Source organism: Polistes fuscatus, unplaced genomic scaffold (genome assembly GCF_010416935.1).
Source record: "Polistes fuscatus isolate 324 unplaced genomic scaffold, CU_Pfus_HIC Scaffold19, whole genome shotgun sequence".
Classification (NCBI taxonomy): domain Eukaryota; kingdom Metazoa; phylum Arthropoda; class Insecta; order Hymenoptera; family Vespidae; genus Polistes; species Polistes fuscatus.
Window position 1 is genome coordinate 3410588 of NW_025113095.1, and position 21047 is coordinate 3431634.

Consider the following 21047-nt stretch of genomic DNA (forward strand, 5'->3'; position numbering starts at 1 on the left):
TTTTTTTATTCTATTATTTTAATTTTATATATTTACAAAATAATATTTATATATAAAATTGTTAGTCAATTAATTTTGCAATTATTTAATAAATAAAAAAGAAATAAACGTTAAAATGTTTATTATTAAATTTAAATAAATAAATTCTCATAGTGTGTATTGCACTATCACGCCATCTGAAATTAAAATGATTTTGAATAAAGGAAAGTTTCAAAGTTAGAATTTCCTAGATAAATATCTCTCATTGTTTAGTTTGATAGTTCAATTTGAGTGTTGACTTAATATGATTTTAAATATTATTTTTAAATAAATGATCAAATTTTAATGAATTAAATTAACATAAATCTTACAAATGTTAAAGAACACAGTTTAAATATTCAATCTAAATTTGAGAAAACTAACCTAAATGAATAAATATCATTAAAATAATCTATTTGATTACTATTTTATCATAAACTATTTTATCATAATTAGTTAGATCAAATTTTAAAAATAAGAGTTATAATATTTTTATTAAATAATGAACAACGAAGAGAATAGATTAAGAACATTTTCTAATTGGCCTAGCATTGCTCCAATTAGCGCAGAACGGGTAGCCAAAGCAGGATTTTTTTACACCGGTATAGGTCTGGAAGTACAATGTTTCTTATGTGGTACTAGAGTCACCGAATGGGATTATGGGGATCAAGTTATTGTTCGTCATCGTAATGCGGCACCTGATTGTCCTTTCGTCTTAGATCCATCCAGTACTTGTAACATACCTCTTGTACCAGCATCCAATGACAGTAGAGAATCATTATCATTAAATGCTAGACCAAGAAGTCACTGTGAAACAAATCAGCCAATATCTTTGAGAAGAGAGGAAATTGACTCGCCTACTTCTGATTTTCATCAGAGATCCAATGACGGTAATATTTATAATATATTTATAATAACGGTAATATCAAACTATGTTATTACATCTTTAAAAAAACATATCATTTATGTTGTATATTTTCTTCGCAGATATAGTTCAATTAACAAATGTAGAAGACCTAATTTCTGGTTCTACTACTGATTTTCAAGATTTAGGTATTCGAACCCATAATTCACCACGATGTCCAAATTTTTCTTCGTATACAAATAGATTATTCTCTTATTTTGGTTGGCCTAAGGGCCATTTACAAACTCCTCAGACATTAGCTGATGCTGGATTTTATTATATTAGTAAGTATTATATTCTCTTTAGAACAATTTAACTTTTAATACAATAATAATAATAATAACAATAATATCTTTTATAGAATACGAAGATCATGTCAGATGTTATTATTGCGACGGTGGTTTGCATCATTGGGAGGATACGGATGACCCATGGGTAGAACATGCAAAATGGTTCCCAAGATGTGGTTTTGTTAACCTTATGAAAGGCCAAGAATTTATAAATCAATGCATCGCGAGCAGACCATCAGCAGATAGAATGGTATGATGTTTGAATTTATCATATTTGCTCTTATTACAGATCATACACATTATAATAAAATAATTTCCTGTTTCACAGATTGAAGGAAGTAGTAATCATGTAAGTAATCATTATATAAAGTTTTGGCAAAATGTAAATGTATATATTATGAATATTATGTTAACTCTTCTTATTTTTAATTTAATCAAATGTCAATAGTATGAGATATGATTATTGTTTTTTTTTTTTTTATTTAATATCACGTATACTAAAATTAAATATTTCCCTGTATTACAGAATCAGTCGGGTATTAATAAAAATGAAACTGAAGAAAATATTGTAACTATTACTGAAGGAATTGGAAATAATACTATAAATATTACTGAAAGAACTGGAGGTAATACTGTAATTATAAGTGTAGAAATTGGAAATAATATTGTAATTATTTCTGAAAATCTAAAGTGAATACTGTAGCTGTTACTGAAGAAATTGTTACTGAATATTCTATAGTTATCTCTGAAAAAGGTAAATTTAATATTAGAATTTCTCTTACAGAAATTGAAATTGAAACATCTAAAACTAATGCACCCTATGGAACTGAATCACCTTCTGCAACAGAATTACCTTCTGCAACAGAATCAACTTCTGAAACAGAATTACCTTCTGCAACATTCAGTTCACATAGATCACGTTCAGTTACTGAAACAACTTCTGCAACTAAAACAACTTCTGCAAATAACCTAAATGTTGAAGATATAAGACAAAAGTTCCTTGAATTTATAGTTGAAAGAGCCATGTCAGGCCAACTTAGTGTAAAAACTAACTTATTTAATACTCTCGATAATATTATATATATTATATAAACAACGAATATTTTCATTTTTATTGCTATAGGCAGCAGATGAAATTTATTTACCCGAAGAAGCAAAAAGAATGATTAAGGAAAGATGCATGGGAAGAACTATTAATAATAATTTTAGTAGGACAACTGAACCTATGCAAGATTGTATCAGATCTATAGAAAATAATCCTAATAGGTATGTAATAACAATAGCATTCATTATCCGAATATTCTTTACATTAACATTTATACACTCTTAATCAACACGATTATTAGAGCTAAAAGACTACACTTGAATAAGGCGGATATAATACAACGTTGTTTGAATTTACAAATAAAATAATCAACAGTGAATGAGATTAATGAAAGATCTAACAATGATACAGAAAATAGTAATACTTCTTCTACAATAAATAGGGTAAGTGAAACGGAAGAAGATCCAAATTCATCGCAAGCCACTAAAACATCATCTGCTAGTAATGATAAACCAGTAGAGAAGAAAACCAATACTGACCTCGAAGCATCGTCAAGTAAGTTATATATTAGTGATATAAGAATATAAAAATATCAATATAAGAAAATAATCGAGAATAGTTCAGAGATTCTTATTTCAACTTTTTATAGTTGCGTTGGAAGAGGAAAATAGAAAACTGAAAGAAGCTCGTGTATGCAAAGTTTGTATGGACCATGAAATAAACGTTGTATTTTTGCCATGTGGTCATTTGGCAACATGTGCCCATTGTGCGCTTTCTCTTACATGTTGTCCAATATGCAGGAAAGAAATACGTGCTACCGTCCGTACATTTCTTTCTTAAGTCTCTGATAGGCGCAAAATTACAATTTTAATAAATATTAATTTCAATTTCATTTATAAATTCAATCATGACTTCTTTTATCTTTAGTTGATTCTTGTCTGTCTCATCACATTATCAGTGCATCTGTTCAGATTTTTCCTTAACTTTTGTTGACATTTCATCACGCTGTAATTTTATCTTCACATGTAAAGAATTTATACAAATACTTACATTCCTCGTTTTAATTATAAGACCTAGATAATTATTTTATAAAAAGAGACAATAATCGACGAAAATAAATATATGTTATTAAAAATAAATTATATACGAATTAATTAATTAATTATAAATCATGTTTTATCCGTTGAATCCACTATAAATTTAAACATTGCATTGCTAATTTATAAATTTAAAAAATCATTTCTTTTATATAACACTATTAATAATAATAATAATAATAATAGTAATCATCATCATCATCATTGTCGGCGTCACTATACTACAGGACGTCGGACGACCATAACTGGATTAGGACTTGAAATTGGATCTTCCTTTCCATAGGTTTTTACTGACCATTGAGTTATGAACCCAAAGCCTTTCGGTCAACAACCTTTTCTCAAATGCTTATTTACCTAGAATGGAAATCTATTCTTCTCTTGGACGACCGCGCTTTTCTTAGAAAATCATTCGTAAAAATATGAAAGAAACGTCCGTAAAACTGAATGGATTATTCCCAAAAACTTGTACAAGAAAGAAAGTCAACGAAAACATGAATGACTTAAGGATTATCCTATAATTACAAACTTGCTGTTACATACATTCTTACAGATGAGAAAAAGGAAGAGAGAGAAAGAGAGTTAAGCGAAGTAAAGCAAAAGTAGTAAAAAGATAGTATCGGATCTGGCAACGTTGTAAACTGAATGTTATGGGGAAAGTAGTATACTATGAGAAATATTCCATCCTTCTTTCTCTTTGTTCAAACTTTCATTATTAAAGCATGAAATTCCCCAAAAACAATAATAATCTTAGCGAACAATGAAATAAAAAATAAAGGAAAACAAATTGTTAAATAAAAAGAAATGTATAACTTCAAAAATAGGAATTCTAAGAAGAATAGACAAAATGTGTTTAGAAAGTAAGAAAATAACAGAAGGATAAAAGAAACGAAAAATATCAATAGAAAAAAAAAGCAGATGGCATTATTTCGATTTTTGTAGTAAGGTCCATATGTACGAAATGGGATTTCATCGGGGTTCTTCGAAATAAACAGCAAGCCACCATCTAGCAGCAGCAGCCATTGATGTCTTAACGCGCAGCTGCTTTCGTAACACAACACCCATATGGAAGAAGGTTGAAGGTATATATATATAATACAAGCGCACATCAAGAATGGTTCTGTTAGGAATGTGGGTCTGATTGGTTGAAACATCCGGCTGCTGCCTTTCTTGCTGATATCAAACGTATTTTCCTTATTGATAGAAAGAAAGGATATTTTATAAATAAATTTGATGCTTAACAAAGAAAGAAAGAAAGAAAGATAAATAAAAAAAGATATAAAAGAGAGATTAAAAATAATTAAAAAGAAAAAAAATGGAGTGTAAGATAAATGATAAAATAATAAAACATTGGCGTAATCTATATAAATGACCATGAAACATGTGCGTCCATCTTTAATTTGAAGTCATGCGACTATGCATTTGAACTGATCAATGAAATCGACCAAATGCCCTGGAAAGGACAGATTGTAAAGTATGAGTTATCTAAAAAAAACATAGAAAAAAATGACTACGTTACAAAGATTGTAGTATGTGTAATATTTGTAAAGAGATAAAAAAAGAGAAAAGGAGAGAAGCAGAAAAAGAGAGAGAGAGAGAGAGAGAGAATATGAAAAGTGGGGATAGGCGGAGCAAGCTTAACGTCCCTCTCGTCCCTAGACCGTCCCTTATCCATTCTCGGTGTGGCTGTACTATACGTAACTTCCTCTTCAAGTAATTTTCCCTCGTTTCTGATATTAATGGTATGTTTTACTTATTCTTACTACATACTATATCTTTAGATTTCATTGATCAAATCTATATCCTACAAAGGAGTGTATGTGTGACTACGCGTTATCATTTTTGAAGATTATTGGTCCGTAGTAACAGAAATAGAGAGAGAGAGGGAGAGAGGAGGAGAAAGAGAGGGAGAGAGAGAGAGAGAGAGAATGAGTGAGTGAGTGAGTGAGAGATAGAAGGAGAAGGAAAGAGAACGTGGCCGTTTTCGTGAAGTATCGACGCATAGTCGACGGATTCTCGACTTTATATTAACAACGCTTTGAAAACACGCTCGTTAATAAACGTATTTAAGTTTAAAGTATTAAGAAAAAGATATATATTTATTAAATAATGTGAATAAAGGAAGCTGGGGATTCATAAAAAAGATCTTGACGTATGTATTGCTTTTGTTTCTAATTTCATGACGACGACGACGACGACGACACACGCATACGAATTACGTTCTTTTCACGAGAATCGATCGTGTTTTGTCTTCTTTATTTTTTACTTTATTCTTTGTGTTGCATAATATTATATAAATTTTGGATATATATTTGATATGAAATATATTATCCGTAGAATTTGCTCTTATTTAATTTTGCTATTCATAGATCCTGTTGGCAAGCGCGTCCGAGAGATTTGCTTTCCTTTTTATCTTTTTTAAGTATTTTATTTACGTTCCATATGTTGCATTCATTGCAAGGACGTTGAATTCTCGTTTTTATTTTTATTTCAATTTTTTCTTAATATTTGTAACTTTTTTGGTAAAATCGTTTTTTTCTTTTTTCTTTTTTTTTTTTGACACATTTTGAAAGGGATTCCCCTCAAGGGTTTATAAATCGTTTACCCGCCCTTTTTCAAATTCGAATTTTCTTTTTTGGTCACATTTTTTTTTTTTGACGTGTATTAATAATAATAATATGAATTTATTTTATTATTAACACACACACACACATACAACAAAACGCGTTGTTGTTTTAAGCATTATTTTTTTTTATTTTATTAATTATTATTTTATAGAGAAATTGGTGCAGTAAATTATTTGAATAAATGTTTTAACAAAATTATTTTCTTTTTTTTCCCCGTTTCTTCTTTTTCTTTCTTTCTTTGTATACATTGATTCATTGTTTATATCGAGATAAGCGTTCAGTAATCGATATTATCACGTGATCCGTTGAATATCGAAATACCAAGATGATTAATTTATACGTCGTGTTTTTAAATGAATTTTTAAACGACCCTAATTTAAAAATAAAAATACAATTCAGTTGTATAATATTTGAACAGCGATAAAATTTAAAATAGTTTGCTGTAAAAAAGACTAAACACATTTTGGTGATTATGAAATTTGGCCTTATGTGTCCATGTATTTCGAATTTCAAAAATATTTCTATACAATACTGGCAAGTTTTTATTAAAAAATATTTAATAATTGTAATAATTTATGTCTAATTTTTAAGTAAACATAATTTTGAACAGTTTTGTTAAATTTCTTCACTTACATCTGCCAACTTTTATAATTCCCGGTGCAAATATGGGCGGCGGTAGGTTGAAAAGTTACGAGCCTGAAGAAACGGCAAATTTTTATTGTTTCCTTTCTAAATAAAAGTTTGACTAAAAAAAGAGAAAAGAAAAAAAGAAAAGAAAAGAAAAAAGAGAAAGCGAAAACGTGTGTTTAGTCTTTTATACAGCAAACTATTAAATTGTTTCTTTTTAAGTGAAAATTTGAAATAAAGGAAAAAATAAAATCGTGTTTCCATGTGTTAGGCTAGGTGAAATCTACCTTTCTCAGCCCACCCACGAACATTGAAGGTCATATCTTACAAATTTAATGAATTAAAATGGGCCTTTGCCCAAAAACTAGTTTTTCTTTGACGTAGTAGTTCATTCTTAAAGAAAAATTAAAGAAAAAGAGAGAGAAAGAAAGGGGAGGGAGGGGAGGGAAAAAGAAATTTCAGGTAGTACTTTTCATAGAGAAAATACTCGAAGAGGCGGATGATGATGATGATGGCCTCTCTCTCCTCTCTCATGTTGCTCCTCAGTTCTTTGACTAACTTCCGTTACACTCCCACACTTGAAGGCAATGTTGCCACATGTCAGACGGAATAATCATGAATGGAAAGAATGACAAAGATAGAGAGAACGAACGAGACCGACGCACGCACGGAAAAATTTTCAAACGAACATACGCATACTTTCGTTTCCTTTTTTAATTCATCTTTTTTTTTCTTTTTTTTATTTCCGTATATAACAATGGCTTTGTAATATGCAATGAACAAGTTTTTTTTTTTTCTATTGTTTTATATTTTCAAAGAAAAGCGGCGCTTATCCAAGTTTATCTAATTTTTTTCCTAGATAAGTTTATTTATCGAAGATTTGAATTGCCTCTTTCATCGATACCGCCTTATCAATTTAAGATGAATTTGATAATCGTTTGATCTTGTTTAATTGTTTTCTTTTTTTTTTATTTATTTCACTTTCCACGAATAACGAAAATTTCCTGTGCACGATGTGTGTGTGTGTGTTATTATATTATCCGTGTACATAAAAAGTATAACGTCATTTCTCTTTCTTTCTCGCTCGCTCACTCACTCACTCACTCTGTTTATAATATCCTGTCTTAGTTTTTATCTCACCACACAGGAATTTACAACACCAAACAAGAGAGAGAGAGAGAGAGAGAGAGAGAGAGGGAGAGAGGGAAAGAGAAAAAGAGAATATTTTAGCTTGAGTCACGACTGAATATTTCTCTTTCAAACTCTTCTCGAATGAACTTTGCGCTAAAGAATAAACTTCTACTGTTAAGAGTACAATAATTATCGCATGTATGCACAGTTTTTTTTTTCATAAACAATGCAATTGTTTCACCATTTGAGTGAAAAATCATAAACTCGGAGTTCTACGTTATCATTTACGTAAATAAGTTCCTAGAACATTTTACACGTGATATTTATGGGGGAATATATTAAGAGTCTAGTTTTTTTCGGGTATTTCCCAATGCTCAAACTGCAATCCAACATTTAACATTAACATTTATAAGTTGATTTAAATAATATAATATAACATTTGTACTCTAAAGTAGATTATATATATTTTTTTTTTAATTTGTTCTACATCCTGTCATAAATTAGTGTGAATTAGTTTAAAAAATATTAATCCAATATCCGTATTCATTGCAATGGATGTGCACGCTCAAAGTAAGCTCTCACAATGAAGGAATGTGGAACGGTTCTTGAACGTGGCAACGTTGTACGCTTCTCAGGGTTTTCATACACGTATGAAGAAGAAGATGATAACGCAGCGTTATTTCTTTTAAATGTTATTTAAATATATTGAGAGAACAAAAAAAGATAAAATAAGATACGATAAATAAATAAATAAATAAATAAATAGTTAACATTAATTTTAACGCAGCTAAATTAGTAATCGAGCGAATATTTTCTATACTCGTTTTAATCCTTCCCTTTTTCTGAATGAAATATCTTGAACCGAGATATTCGGCACCTCCAATTGGAGAGAATAGGTTTTAGAGCATTTTCCGCTGGTTATTTATGGGATATATTGAGTCTATTATGATATTTATATGGGGGAGTGGCTGTTTTTTTTTCAATGTATACTATTGTAAAAGTTTCTAGGCGCCAAGGCGCCATTATTGTTGTGTGTTGTTCCGAGGGTTGACTATTGGCATATTAAGCCCTGTATCATCCATCCTCTATTCTTGCTTAACATGTAACTTTACATTCACACGTATTTTCTTTATTGGAATAAAAAACGTCAACACAACTACTAACACAACTCTGAACTCGTATAAGGAAATAGTACAAAGAAAAAAAAGAAAGAAAGATAGATCGATCGATAGATAATGCATTGGCGTAGGTAACAGTTGGTATATACGGTTCTCAACATTTCTCTTCATTCACCATTATTGACCGTGAAATTTTAAGCGCGTTTTCATCGTCAAATTTCAAATCCTACGATTATGCCATTAAAATCCTATTTGGGAAACTTCGGAAGGTTCAAAGGACGGTACAACAAGATGTGTATCATCAAACGTATCTCACTACAAATCTCTTCTTTTCATTCAACATGTTTATTTATAAACGTACTTAGGACAAATATTTTTTGACGATGCATCAATGAAATACTATACTACGATTCACAATTTGTAACAAATTTATCTTGAAAATGAATGACATTATTTTCATATTTCTTTTTCTTTTTTTTTTTTTTGCGATAACACTAACCGATTATCTGATTGTGTATATCGAAACAAAGGATCGAATTTATTGTCCTGAATTAAATATTAAAAAAAATAAATTACGAAGACGCGAAAATATTTTTTTTTGATTGAAGAGAAAAGAACAAAACATAGAAAATATGGTAGAAAAGTTTTATAGGAAACAGACGTGGGAAATCTCAAGAATTTGAGAAATTTGTTCAGGTATCAAAAATAAGATCGTAAAATTGGTATGGGTTTAAAAGAAAGTTTGGTTGAAAAGGGAGGGTCCAAAGGAAGGGCAAGAAATGCAGCATTCCTATTGATACAAGAAGGGGAAGGGCTCTGCGGCGTCTAGGGAAAGGGGGAGTAGTCTCGGCTGTTACTAGCGTCATTCAGTTTACGAGAAGCTTTCGTAGGGACGACAACTTTAGCGTTCTCTCTTGATGTACATATTCGTATATAATATAATGTATATATTCGTTTAGTTGTTCATTTATTATTTAATAAATCTGAATTCTCATCGTACTGTTAGTGTATCGAAGAAAACAAACTCAACTCGCGATATCAGTGCTAATTCCTATTATCGATTAACATTCGAATTATCATCTCTGATCATCTTGTGGTTTTTTTTATTACAGACTTAAAGTAAAAAAGCTATAAAAAAAGTTTTAAGAAGAGAAACAAGAAGAAGAAGTGTTAATAACAATAATAATAATAATAATAATATAAAAATGACAGACATTATTGGAAATTTGCAACAAACTTTTAAAGATTCTAATATTGTTGGCTTGTCTCCATCACCGATATTGAAGCAACTTCCTACAGATGAAGTAGATAATGCGAGTTATCGTTTTGAATCCGAGAGATTAAAAAGTTTCTATAACTGGCCCGTGTCCTATGTTAAACCTGAGAAGCTAGCCGAGGCTGGCTTTTATTATCTTGGCGAAGGGGATAAAGTTAAATGTTTTGAATGTAACATAGAGATATGTCAATGGGCAGAAAACGATGATCCGATGGAAGATCATGAACGTTGGTCGAGTAGATGCAGATTTATTAAGAAACAACCTTGTGGGAATATTCCGTTAGGAGCAGATCCAGATACTATACCACAATTAAGGGGTAGCATAGATGTTTGTGGAATATATCACCATAATGCCGACAATGATACTCTAACGAAGGAGTTACAACTTTTAAGTAATGCTAAATTACATGCAATGGGTTTAGGACGTATGAAGGGACCAACGCATCCTGACTATGCCAGTTACGATGCGAGATTAGAATCATTCGATTCTTGGCCAAGATCAATGCCCCATTCTAAAGAACTTCTAGCCCAGGCTGGATATTATTACACCGGAAATGGTGATCAAACTCTTTGCTACCATTGCGGAGGAGGTTTGAAAGATTGGGAATCTGGGGATGATCCATGGGAGGAACACGCCAAATGGTTTCCTCAGTGTACCTATCTGTTAATGGTAAAAGGAAAAGAATATGTAAACAAGGTCACGGGTCAACTCATGTCACCTATTTCTCCAGAGGTAATTAATCATAATAATATTTTGACAAAATTAAAAATCATTTCTATTTAAAGCTCGATTATTAATATTATCTCGTTTCTTTGATATTTTTCCAGGAGACATTGCATATGAACTTACCCAGTTTTGTTAAAACAATCGAACCATTATCATCATCACTTGAACGTAGTCAGAGTATTCAAGCGGAGAATGCACCTGGACCGAGTAAAGCCGTTGAGATGAAAGGTTCATCTACATCTGCAGAAGTGAAGGAATGTAAAGATTTCAACATCTCTGAAGCACACTGCAATAAATCTGATGATGCTAGACTGTGTAAGATTTGTTACAACGAAGAGTTAGGTGTTGTTTTCTTACCTTGTGGACATATGGTTGCCTGCATTGATTGCGCTCCAGAAATGACTATTTGCGCTGTGTGTAGAATTCGCGTAGCTATAAAAGTTAGGGCCTTCCTTTCTTAAATTTCTGTGGATACATTTATTAAAATGTATAAATGTTATTATTCATTGAATATCGCGTTCATTGAATAGTTTACATTTAATATATATTATATATTCTGCAATATGTGGTCATCTGCTACAAAGAAACATCTTTATATTGTAATATTATAAAAAGAGAAATTCTCTATCTTTCTCTTTTTTTTTTTTTCTCTTTTTGTTAAGCCTATGTTTTCTTTCACACGACATATACAATTTCAAGTAGCAAAATAAATTCTATTTTATTTTGCTAAATGTGTTTAACGGAGAAAGAAGAACTATTAATGTATATCTATTGCATTATACATTTCTCTCAGCTCGATTCACGCACTTATTCGCACATCCCTGCCTTATGTGAATAGTTTATAAAAATCATACAGAATTGTTGTAACAAAATCACTAGTTTGTAATATTTATGTAAAGTATATTAGGTATTTTACAATTTCCAACGTTATATATATATATAAAAACTGTAGAAATACACAAATAATAGATGATCTCAAAGGAAAAATTTCAATTGTAGAGAAGAAAAAAACGCCAAATAAAAAATTTGTGTAATCTCTTTGATGCGCGCGGTTTAAATTAGGAATATATTTGGAAGATTTGTATTCAGGTACATTGTAATATATGCATAGTCGTGATATTAATTAATATATTTCCTTCAAATTAATATTCAAATTATTATCATCATCATCATCATCATCGTCGTCGTCGTCGTCATCGTCGTCGTCGCCACTTAAATGTGATACAACAAACAAACTTATCGTCGTACCAAGAGCTTGTAATTATATTTTATATGATCGGATACGCATTATGGATGATTGTTAGGTTTAAAAATTAATAAATTTTAGGAATTCAATTAAAACTTGTATACATTTTTTTTCTCTTGACTCTTCTTATTTCCTTATATGCCCCAATACAATTCCATGTAATTGAATTTAACACCGTTAAATGCCAAGCCTCTTTTCTTGAGCTTTCTATTTAAGTTATGATGAATTTTTAGCTGTTTGTTATAAGCAACCAATGTGACTTGGATGAAAAGTCTAATGTAAGGTTGATCCCGTAAGGACAGGCATGGGAGTTAACATGTTAACTATATCGAATGCTACTTTCTGTAATAATTCTATGGGATTGCGGTATTTTGGATACAGTCATTCAGGACTCGCATAATGTAAGTAAAATACATAGTCTTTATTAGGTGTATAACGGCAATATAAAGTTCACTAGGTGTCATTAATATATATATATATATATACATATATATACACATATATATATATATATATATAAAGCACATGAAACATTGATAGTAATTATAAAAAGAAGTCCCTAATGTGTATGTATGTATGTATATATATGTATATATATAGTTAAATAATACTTTATCAGTATTTATCTTATTATTATTAATTATACCGATATGCTAAACTTTAACATAAGCTTAACAGCGAATAAAGATATTTTTTAAAAGTGCATTATTTAATTGTACACACGTTTAATAATTATTTAAATAGAATTCTCTTTCTCTGCATGTAACATTACATTTGAATCATAACACATCATATATTAACATAGTCAATTTATATCGATATTAGACGGAACAAATGTAACATTACATAGAAAAGTGGAAAAATTAGGTAATTGGTCGTGTGTGTTAGTAATATGTGATGTGTGTGTTTTTTTTCTTGCAACAAATGTATAAAAAGGGAGGCCTTTTTTTTGAGACACATTTATTAATATCTTATAGTTTAAAAATGGCCAAACCTTTCAATAGAAAGATTAAAAGTGTGTGCTTATTATATCACAGTTATCTCAACGAATTACTTTTAAATTAATTTTTTTTTTAATTTTTTAGAGCTAAATAATCTACAATTACAAATAAATATTAACCAATCATAATTGTTACTTTTATACAACCCATAGTGCGTTAGATTATTTCTAATAAAGTATTTATTCGTTTTTTTTTTTCAACGTTTAATTTGTAACCACATTTAATAAAAATTTTATTATCATAATAATAATTCTATTCATACTCTTAGGCCTTAACAATTTTTTATGTCGATTTATAATCCTTTTACCTTAAAAAAGTAATAAAAACCATAAAGTGATTTTTCGAGCTAGTAAAATAATTAATTTCTAATCGTGAAATAAATTATTTGTTAGAAATACAAGAAGTAATTCATATATATCTACAATTCTCAGCAAATATTTTCAAATCTATAAAACATTTTCATTTTCTCTCTAAGATCCTATTGTTCTAGGATCTGCTATGACACATCGATTATATCGTATTACTAAAATAGTTTGCTTGTCATACGTCAATGACAATATCTGTGTAAGCAATTTTTGTTATTTTTTTTAAATGCTTCTTCTTATTGCATCTGCATAGAAAGTCATACATACAATAAATTTCTTCTTGGTACACGTGATATACGCATATACATCAAAAGCATCCGTGTATTTGTTATTATTAGAAACATTAGTTTTATTTAAAAAGTGTTAATGGAAAACAGAATATTTTTTTTTATACGCTACTAATAATTACTACTTCACTATTATTATTATTATTATTATTCTTTCTTGTTTTTTTGTTGATTTTATTTTATTTTATTTTATATATTTTTTTGTTTGTTTGTTTATTTGTTTGTTTGTTTTAAGTGAATTATAGAAATATTTTAAACCTCATAGATATAATGTACGTGATTGTAATTACATGCGAACTGTTCTTTCAATCCGCATGAATCATTATACTGTTATATATTTGGAAATGGCATTCTATTTGTTATTCATATTACTTAATGTAAATTTATGCAATTCCTTAGAATCATTTCCTGTGGATTTTCCACAGTAAAATATTTCTGTGCATCATCTAAGAGCAAAGAACATTTGACTAAGTTGTTAGAAACAACCATGATGTATAAATATTACAATATTGTGTCTTCGCATAGCGAATTATATAAAATTCCATCTTTTGTGATATCGCAAAATGTATAAGCTGCTATTATGGATTATGTAATTTTTTGAAACAAAAAAAAAAGGAAAAAGAAAAGAAATACACATCGAATAATATATTACATTATTTGATATAAAAATCAAATAATTTATTCAATTATTGGATATCTCTGAAAAATTTAATTAAAAGGGACTGCGAATATTAATCCATAATGGTAACAGCTTATAACATTGGTGTTTTGTGTGTTGTACTTATTTTAAATAATTTTATATACATTCTACACATTGCTACATCAGGATTAGAAATATTTCTTTTCGTTTTCAAATCCTTTGATATGTACAACAAGAGATAAATTTTTCAATCGTATATATTAGACTAGATTTTTAATTTTTACATTAAAAAGAGAATAAAAAAAGAAAAAAAGAAAAGTAATTTAAATACTTGCCTAAATATTTTACTTAATAATAATAATAATGGAGAGAGAGAGAGAATATTTACAATTAGCGTTTTAAATATTGACTTCTTTTCAGATTATTATAATTATATTTTTCGTGATATGTTTTTAAATTAATATTTTTACAAAAATGTAAAAGAGAAAGAAGAAACTTGAATAGATTTACACGAACGATTGCGATAAAATATTATATAATCGTATGATCAAAAGATTTGAAAATAATTTTTGCACCACGATGAAGCCATGTGTAGCATTTTGAATATTTATATTTTCTCTTTTGTTTTTAACCCTCTACAGTCGTATCAATTATAATTATTTTCAAATCCATTAATTTTTTGTATTAATTATATAATATTGCGACATTCGCACAGTGCGACGTGTATGAACAGTAAATAATTAGCGTGTAGATATACGAGATACAATTTACTAATTTACGACTGTAAAGGATTAACGTGTTCTACTTAAATACACATTTAGAATGACTATGCTTACATACATTATTATAATATTTTATAACAAGTGTTAATATGAAGTGTAATATAATTTTTGAAAATAACTATAGCTTCTGATAAGTTCTTTTTCTATTTGATTTAAAATTAGAAGGATGTTATGATACATATCATTTTTTTCTTTTTGCCTTTAACGCATATATGCGTACACGCAGGTACATGCGTTGCTGGCAAAAGAAACGATATAATTATTATATCTATACACTATTGTTGTTTTCGATTTTCTTCTTTAATACATTAAAAGACAATTATATATACTTTGTTAATGACATATAAACTAGTTCTATATATATAAGGTGGTGTGTGCACTGTAGAATTGCAAATTTTTGTCCCCCAATGCCATTTACCGAGCTCAAAAAGCGATGAAACACATTTAAGAAAAATATCCAATCTATCTAAAGACTTAGTAGTTGTTTTTAATTATTATTTACAGAATGGTTATGCGCGAAAGTTATGTGTGATGTAATATAATGCATCGATACAAAACTTTTGTATTTCAATGATAGACAAATACTCATTTTAAAATTCATAAAAGTTTCAATATTATCTTGACTTTGTTATTACGTGTCACGAATTGTCTTACAATAAAGAACTCGGTAATAAGATTCTTACATTTTACTATGTATATCGAGAAATAAAGGTAAAATTAAATCTGAATATTATGATTTGATTGAAAGGAAAGATAACGAACAATCCAATTAGACAATTAATCGAAATCAACACAATCTTGCGGAAATATATTCATTATATTTTCTATTTGTCTGACCAGCAGAAGATTAATAGAAAAGAGATCATGATGACGATGATAAAAGTGACAATCTTTTTTCTTTTCCTTTTTTTTTCTTTCTTTTAATGTGAACGTTCAACGTTTCACAAATTGGAAGAGCGATTAAAAGTAAAATTTCATAATTGTACATATTAAATGTGATAAGTTTTTATCAACATTTTGATGGTATTCCTTTAAAGAATTTTAATATATTTTAGTTTAATTAGTGATAAATACTTGTTTTTTATTAAAAGAAAAAAAAATATGCAATAAGAAAATGACTATATATATATATATATTTGGAATTTTTTCTCGATAATAAAAGAATCTATCTAACCTGCATTCGTTTATACAAATTTCAAAGATCATTGAAGTGCATTTATTGAATGATGGGGTTTAAGCGATGAGATCTTCGACGCTGGTGGGACGCTCGGGTTACTGGATTGTCCTCCCCCACGCCACTGAGAATATCGGTTAGTCATCTGATAAATGCAGTTTTACAACTTTTTGTCGTGCGCGCACTGCAAGTCATAGAAATTGATGGGATCGGTTTGTTAGCCACCTCCACTGCTGCTACTTCATGCTTAAGCGACAAATTTATTTTACATACATACCATATTAAGGCCTGGTCAAATGTATATAAGTATATAGTCCATTAAAGTAATATATGTAAGGATATATTACAAGTCAAGAATTTTACTGATTGTAAATGAACTATAGACATATGAATATGACATCAATAAACATTGTACAATTTTTATTATTAATAAAATCTTTTAAATTTCTTATTTGTCCAGGCCCAATTAATATCGTAAAAAATAACGTTATACACCACATGCCAATATAAAAATTCAAACAATACTCATATTGCAGGAAGCATAATGTTTTTGTGTATGTGTGTTCTATTGATTGATATTAACAATTTTTTTGTTATTACTTTAATTGTATAAAAATAACTTTTCTTTTTATATTATGTAAATAAATGTGCTGATAATTATAACAATGAACTAATGTAAGTTAAAAATGAGTTTTATGATTTTATAATATAAAATAAATCATAAAATAAATTTTTATATAATTTTTTGAGCCACTGTCATAAGTATATAAATTGATCAAGTATGATAGCATTAATACTGTATATTGTAAAATACTTAAAAATATTATATGTATTTAGAAATATAATCTATTTTTTGTTAGATTCTAGTTACTTCTTGTTAGTTTTTTGTAGAAATCTTTTAAAAATAATCTACAACAAAATGTTATATCTGTTTGATCATTAACTTCATTTGATTAATTGTATATATTGTTTATTTTATCGTCTTTTTTTTTTATTGTTCTATTTTTATTCTTTTTTTTTTTCTTTCTTCTTTTTATTTTTATTTCTATCATTTCATTTCTTCCTTTTTTTTCTTTCCTTGTGAAAATTGTATAACATGGATCAAATATAAATTGAATAATGCTGAAACTAAATAAAAATAAAATTCACTACAACTATAAGCTATACAGTATATTATATATATATATACAAATTCATGCTTTTTAATATCGTATTATTGGACTTCTTGTTAGTAAATGAAAGCAAAATATTAAATACATGAAGGGAATGATAAAAAAGCAAGCTTAAGAAAAAGTTTTAAGAAGAATAAGAAATAAAGGATTCCTGATACATCTCGTCAAGAGACACGAAGATAGCCAACAAAAGAGAAAGAAGAAAAAGTATAAAACTGTTACACTGTAACAATTTTAGAAAGTAACAGTTAATTGAGACTTACTGCCTGAGAGAATGATAGCGGGTAACACGGTCTGCTGACCTAAGAATCATATTCATGCCTGGTTGTGGTTGTGCAACCGAATGATTTGTAGACGAGTTTGTAGCACGGGCCTCTGAGATACAGGAACTTCTCATACTCGCCTTAGTTACTGGTTTGGATATAGACATAGATGTGACAGAAGCAGTAGTAGTTGTGTTGTTGTTGATACTATGGATCTGTGTTGTTGGTTTAGATCTAACACGACGGGTAGATGGATCGTAGCTATTGTTGATCGTCAGCCAACCGCCGTTTTTACAGTTTCTATATAATATAAAAAGGTTTTTAAAATATAGTTATTGTAACGTGCGATATCTAAAGTAAATTATTTATAAGTTGTGCTTTTATTAACATTGCGTTTTCTGAATTAATATTATTTTAAGCGTGTTATTTGGATCTCCAAGGCAAAGGGTAGTAATGGGAATAAAGTAAGTTAAAGACTAATAAAATAACATAAATAGGAATAACAATAGAGTCAGATAATCTAACCTTTTGACAACTGTTGTTGTTGTTGTTGTTGACCGTGCAAGCAAACTTTTTAAAGGACCTTTCTCTTTATTTCCAGCTAATGTAGCTATAGCTGCTCCTTTTTGATTCCTAGTTTGCAGTAATGATCCTAGATATGGACTGATAATTATTTGTATTAAATAGTTGTTCGCATTATATAACACAAATAATTATTAAATTTTATATACAAATAAATATACTTACTGAACAACTGTCGATGATCCAGTAGGAGTGCCCAGAGAAGATTGATTTATACGTAACCTTCTTCTCCTAGCTTTAATTTGATTTAATTTGTCACCTTGTGTTAACGTCGAGGATGGGTGTCTATTAGTTGTTTTAAGAGTTGCTATGGAAGTAGAATCATCCAATTTGATTCCATCAACTCTATGCATTATTCCAGAAACATTATCTTGTATGACACGATTATTGTTCGGATTTAATAAGAATGAGGTCTTAGGTCTTCCCATTATTGAATATATACCATATTTATGTATTGGATTTTTATTATCAGAGTGTAGCGGTTCCTTCAGCAACGAGTGAAGAAACGCTTCTTTTCTGAAGGATAAAAGAGAATTTTACTTTCACTCCAATAAAAATTTACTGTTAACAAATCTGATGTATAAAAATAACTGTTTCGTATGCCAAAAATAATAAAAGCATTTCAGTAAAAATATTCACTTTTCTAGCCATTGCTGTTGATGTCCAATAACAGAACCTGGTCTGCATATTCTAATCCATGCTATTGTTTCATGAGAAGTTAAATGATAATGTTTCATAATATAACAGCCTATAAGTGAACCGGTTCTGCCAAGACCTGCTTTACAATGTACAGCTACAGCACCACTAGCATTTTCAGAGATTTTTAGAAATTGACGCATTATTGAATCTGTTGGGGTCGAACCATCCACGAAGAAAAGATCTTTATGTTCAAAGCCAGCATCTGTAAAACTTGATGCATCGTAGATTTTAGTATTAAGTCGTATAATTGTAGAGACATTATTACGTCTAAAGTAATCGAAATATGATTCTGGTGCATGCAACGGATACCCTGAAAATAAAATTTGATATTTAAAACATTTATATTCTGCATCAAAGATTATAGAATATATTTTTATTTATTATGTACCATTTTCAATTTTGGATTTAGCATGTGGTCCACAGAAAGCGATGAACTTTCCTGGAACAATCCAATTTAAATCACCATTTTCAACCCTTTCAAAATGTTCGTATTCCTTAACACGAAAATCTTGGAAATTGAAAAAACCAAGTCGATGGCACTTGTCAATAGCACTTAAACATTCGTATAAAGATATTTTATAACACGGAGAACCAACCGAGGCATCACGGAACATTATAAATGGTGGACTGTTAGGACAATTAGTCAAACAATCAAAAACTTCTTTCACTGTACGTTTGCAATACAGTATCTGAAATAAATCAAATGAAATTACATAAATATAAATATATTTATGTATTAACAATATATAGTACTAAACTATCACGATTATGTTCTTACAGCGTAGCTTCCTATCAAGAATGCAGCGTTAACTCTTTTTTCTGGATGCATTGTAGTATAATGTACAATTTTCTTTTTACACAGAATCACTGCTTTGAGTTTTTTATTAACTTTTTGACAATACTGATACAACATGGCTAAGTTTAACGGGCCAAAGTCGGCATAAAAATTCTCATAAACTAATTCATCATCGATGCTGAAGTAATGCGTGTTGGTTGTACTTTTGGGTTTCACTGTTGTTTCTAATGTCGCAAAGTACAATCGATCTAAACATAAGTAGCAATGTAAATAATTAAAATGTAAATAAAATCTAAATGATAAGATTCTAAAAGAGAATACGTAACTAAAAAAAATAATGATACAAAGGACCGAGTAAAGTAATAATTAAAAGATATATTAAAAATAAAACAATTAAGATAAAAACAATATAAAGTAACATTGATTGTTACCTTTAATAATTTCAGCTGCACAAACCAAGACTTCGTCATTAACTTCCATCCTGAATAAGATAATTGAACGTCTAGAAAAATAAATAGCGTATAGACGAACCTGTTCGATGAAACGCGTAATTAAATAAAGGATAAAAGAAGAACAAAAATATGTTAACTAATTCTAGCATCCAGTATGAGTAAACATGCGGAAAAGGTTAGAGTGGGTGATATCAAAGGTAAACTGGATTTTACCGACCCACGCATATTAATATAGATTAGTATGAATCTAAGGACATCGATGAGAGAGAGAGAGAGACGATTTAAATACGCCATTATAGAGTAATAAACGATCGTCAACAAAACTAAGATAAGTAAGATTATAAATCAAGTTAGACGACGCTTGTTACTTACTTGCGTGACCGTTAAAAGATTCAAACTTGAGTTTAAGGGGCGGGTTGATCAGTTGTTACGTTGCCAAGTCTATCTATCTATCTGTCTCTTTCTTTCTGCCTTACTTTCTCTTTTTATATTTCTCTCTTTCTCTTGCAGCAGCAACAGCAGCAGTAGTAGTAGTAGTAGTAGCAGTCAGTTTAACCTTTTCTTTTCGTTATTTGTACATAGGACATTATTAAACTTTCTCTCTTTCGCATCAGAATAAATAATTTAACCGTGCATCATAGTTGTCCTTTGGTAAATGATTTGTCAGGTCACTTGAGATTTTTTGAATTTCTTGATAATAAAGTCCTCTCATTATCCACCGTACGATGGGA

At 29.3% G+C, this 21047-nt stretch overlaps 3 protein-coding genes across 7 annotated transcripts; 2 read left to right on the forward strand and 1 right to left on the reverse strand.

The window, feature by feature from the left end:
- The first annotated feature begins 223 nt into the window (after positions 1–223).
- LOC122515694 (death-associated inhibitor of apoptosis 2) lies at positions 224–3306 on the forward strand. Of its 2 annotated transcripts, XM_043633094.1 has the most exons (9): positions 226–908; positions 1006–1206; positions 1284–1462; positions 1541–1561; positions 1739–1838; positions 1997–2253; positions 2336–2478; positions 2700–2812; positions 2907–3306. In XM_043633094.1, the coding sequence occupies exons 1-9, from the start codon at positions 521–523 to the stop codon at positions 3095–3097; spliced, it is 1593 nt and encodes a 530-aa protein (XP_043489029.1). In that variant the 5' UTR covers positions 226–520; the 3' UTR covers positions 3098–3306. The 2 variants fall into 2 exon arrangements, with proteins under 2 accessions (XP_043489030.1, XP_043489029.1); XM_043633095.1 differs by lacking the exon at positions 2907–3306 and having other exon boundaries at positions 224–908; positions 2559–2812.
- Positions 3307–4674: 1368 nt separating this feature from the next.
- On the forward strand, positions 4675–11492 carry LOC122515695 (baculoviral IAP repeat-containing protein 7-B-like). Of its 2 annotated transcripts, none has more exons than XM_043633097.1 (3): positions 4675–5093; positions 9967–10863; positions 10959–11492. In XM_043633097.1, exons 2-3 carry the CDS (start codon positions 10060–10062, stop codon positions 11316–11318), a joined length of 1164 nt encoding a protein of 387 aa, XP_043489032.1. In that variant the 5' UTR covers positions 4675–5093; positions 9967–10059; the 3' UTR covers positions 11319–11492. The 2 variants fall into 2 exon arrangements, with proteins under 2 accessions (XP_043489032.1, XP_043489031.1); XM_043633096.1 differs by lacking the exon at positions 4675–5093 and adding an exon at positions 5288–5503.
- A 4879-nt stretch (positions 11493–16371) lies between these two features.
- Positions 16372–20831, reverse strand: LOC122515743 (dual specificity protein phosphatase CDC14C-like). Of its 3 annotated transcripts, none has more exons than XM_043633161.1 (9): positions 20689–20831; positions 20296–20395; positions 19847–20112; positions 19457–19757; positions 19009–19378; positions 18535–18885; positions 18313–18450; positions 17928–18087; positions 16372–16536 (listed from the first exon to the last, which is right to left on the reverse strand). In XM_043633161.1, the coding sequence occupies exons 2-9, from the start codon at positions 20342–20344 to the stop codon at positions 16513–16515; spliced, it is 1659 nt and encodes a 552-aa protein (XP_043489096.1). In that variant the 5' UTR covers positions 20345–20395; positions 20689–20831; the 3' UTR covers positions 16372–16512. The 3 variants fall into 3 exon arrangements, with proteins under 3 accessions (XP_043489096.1, XP_043489094.1, XP_043489095.1); XM_043633159.1 differs by having other exon boundaries at positions 16372–16476; positions 17788–18087; XM_043633160.1 differs by having other exon boundaries at positions 17788–18087.
- Positions 20832–21047: the final 216 nt, after the last annotated feature.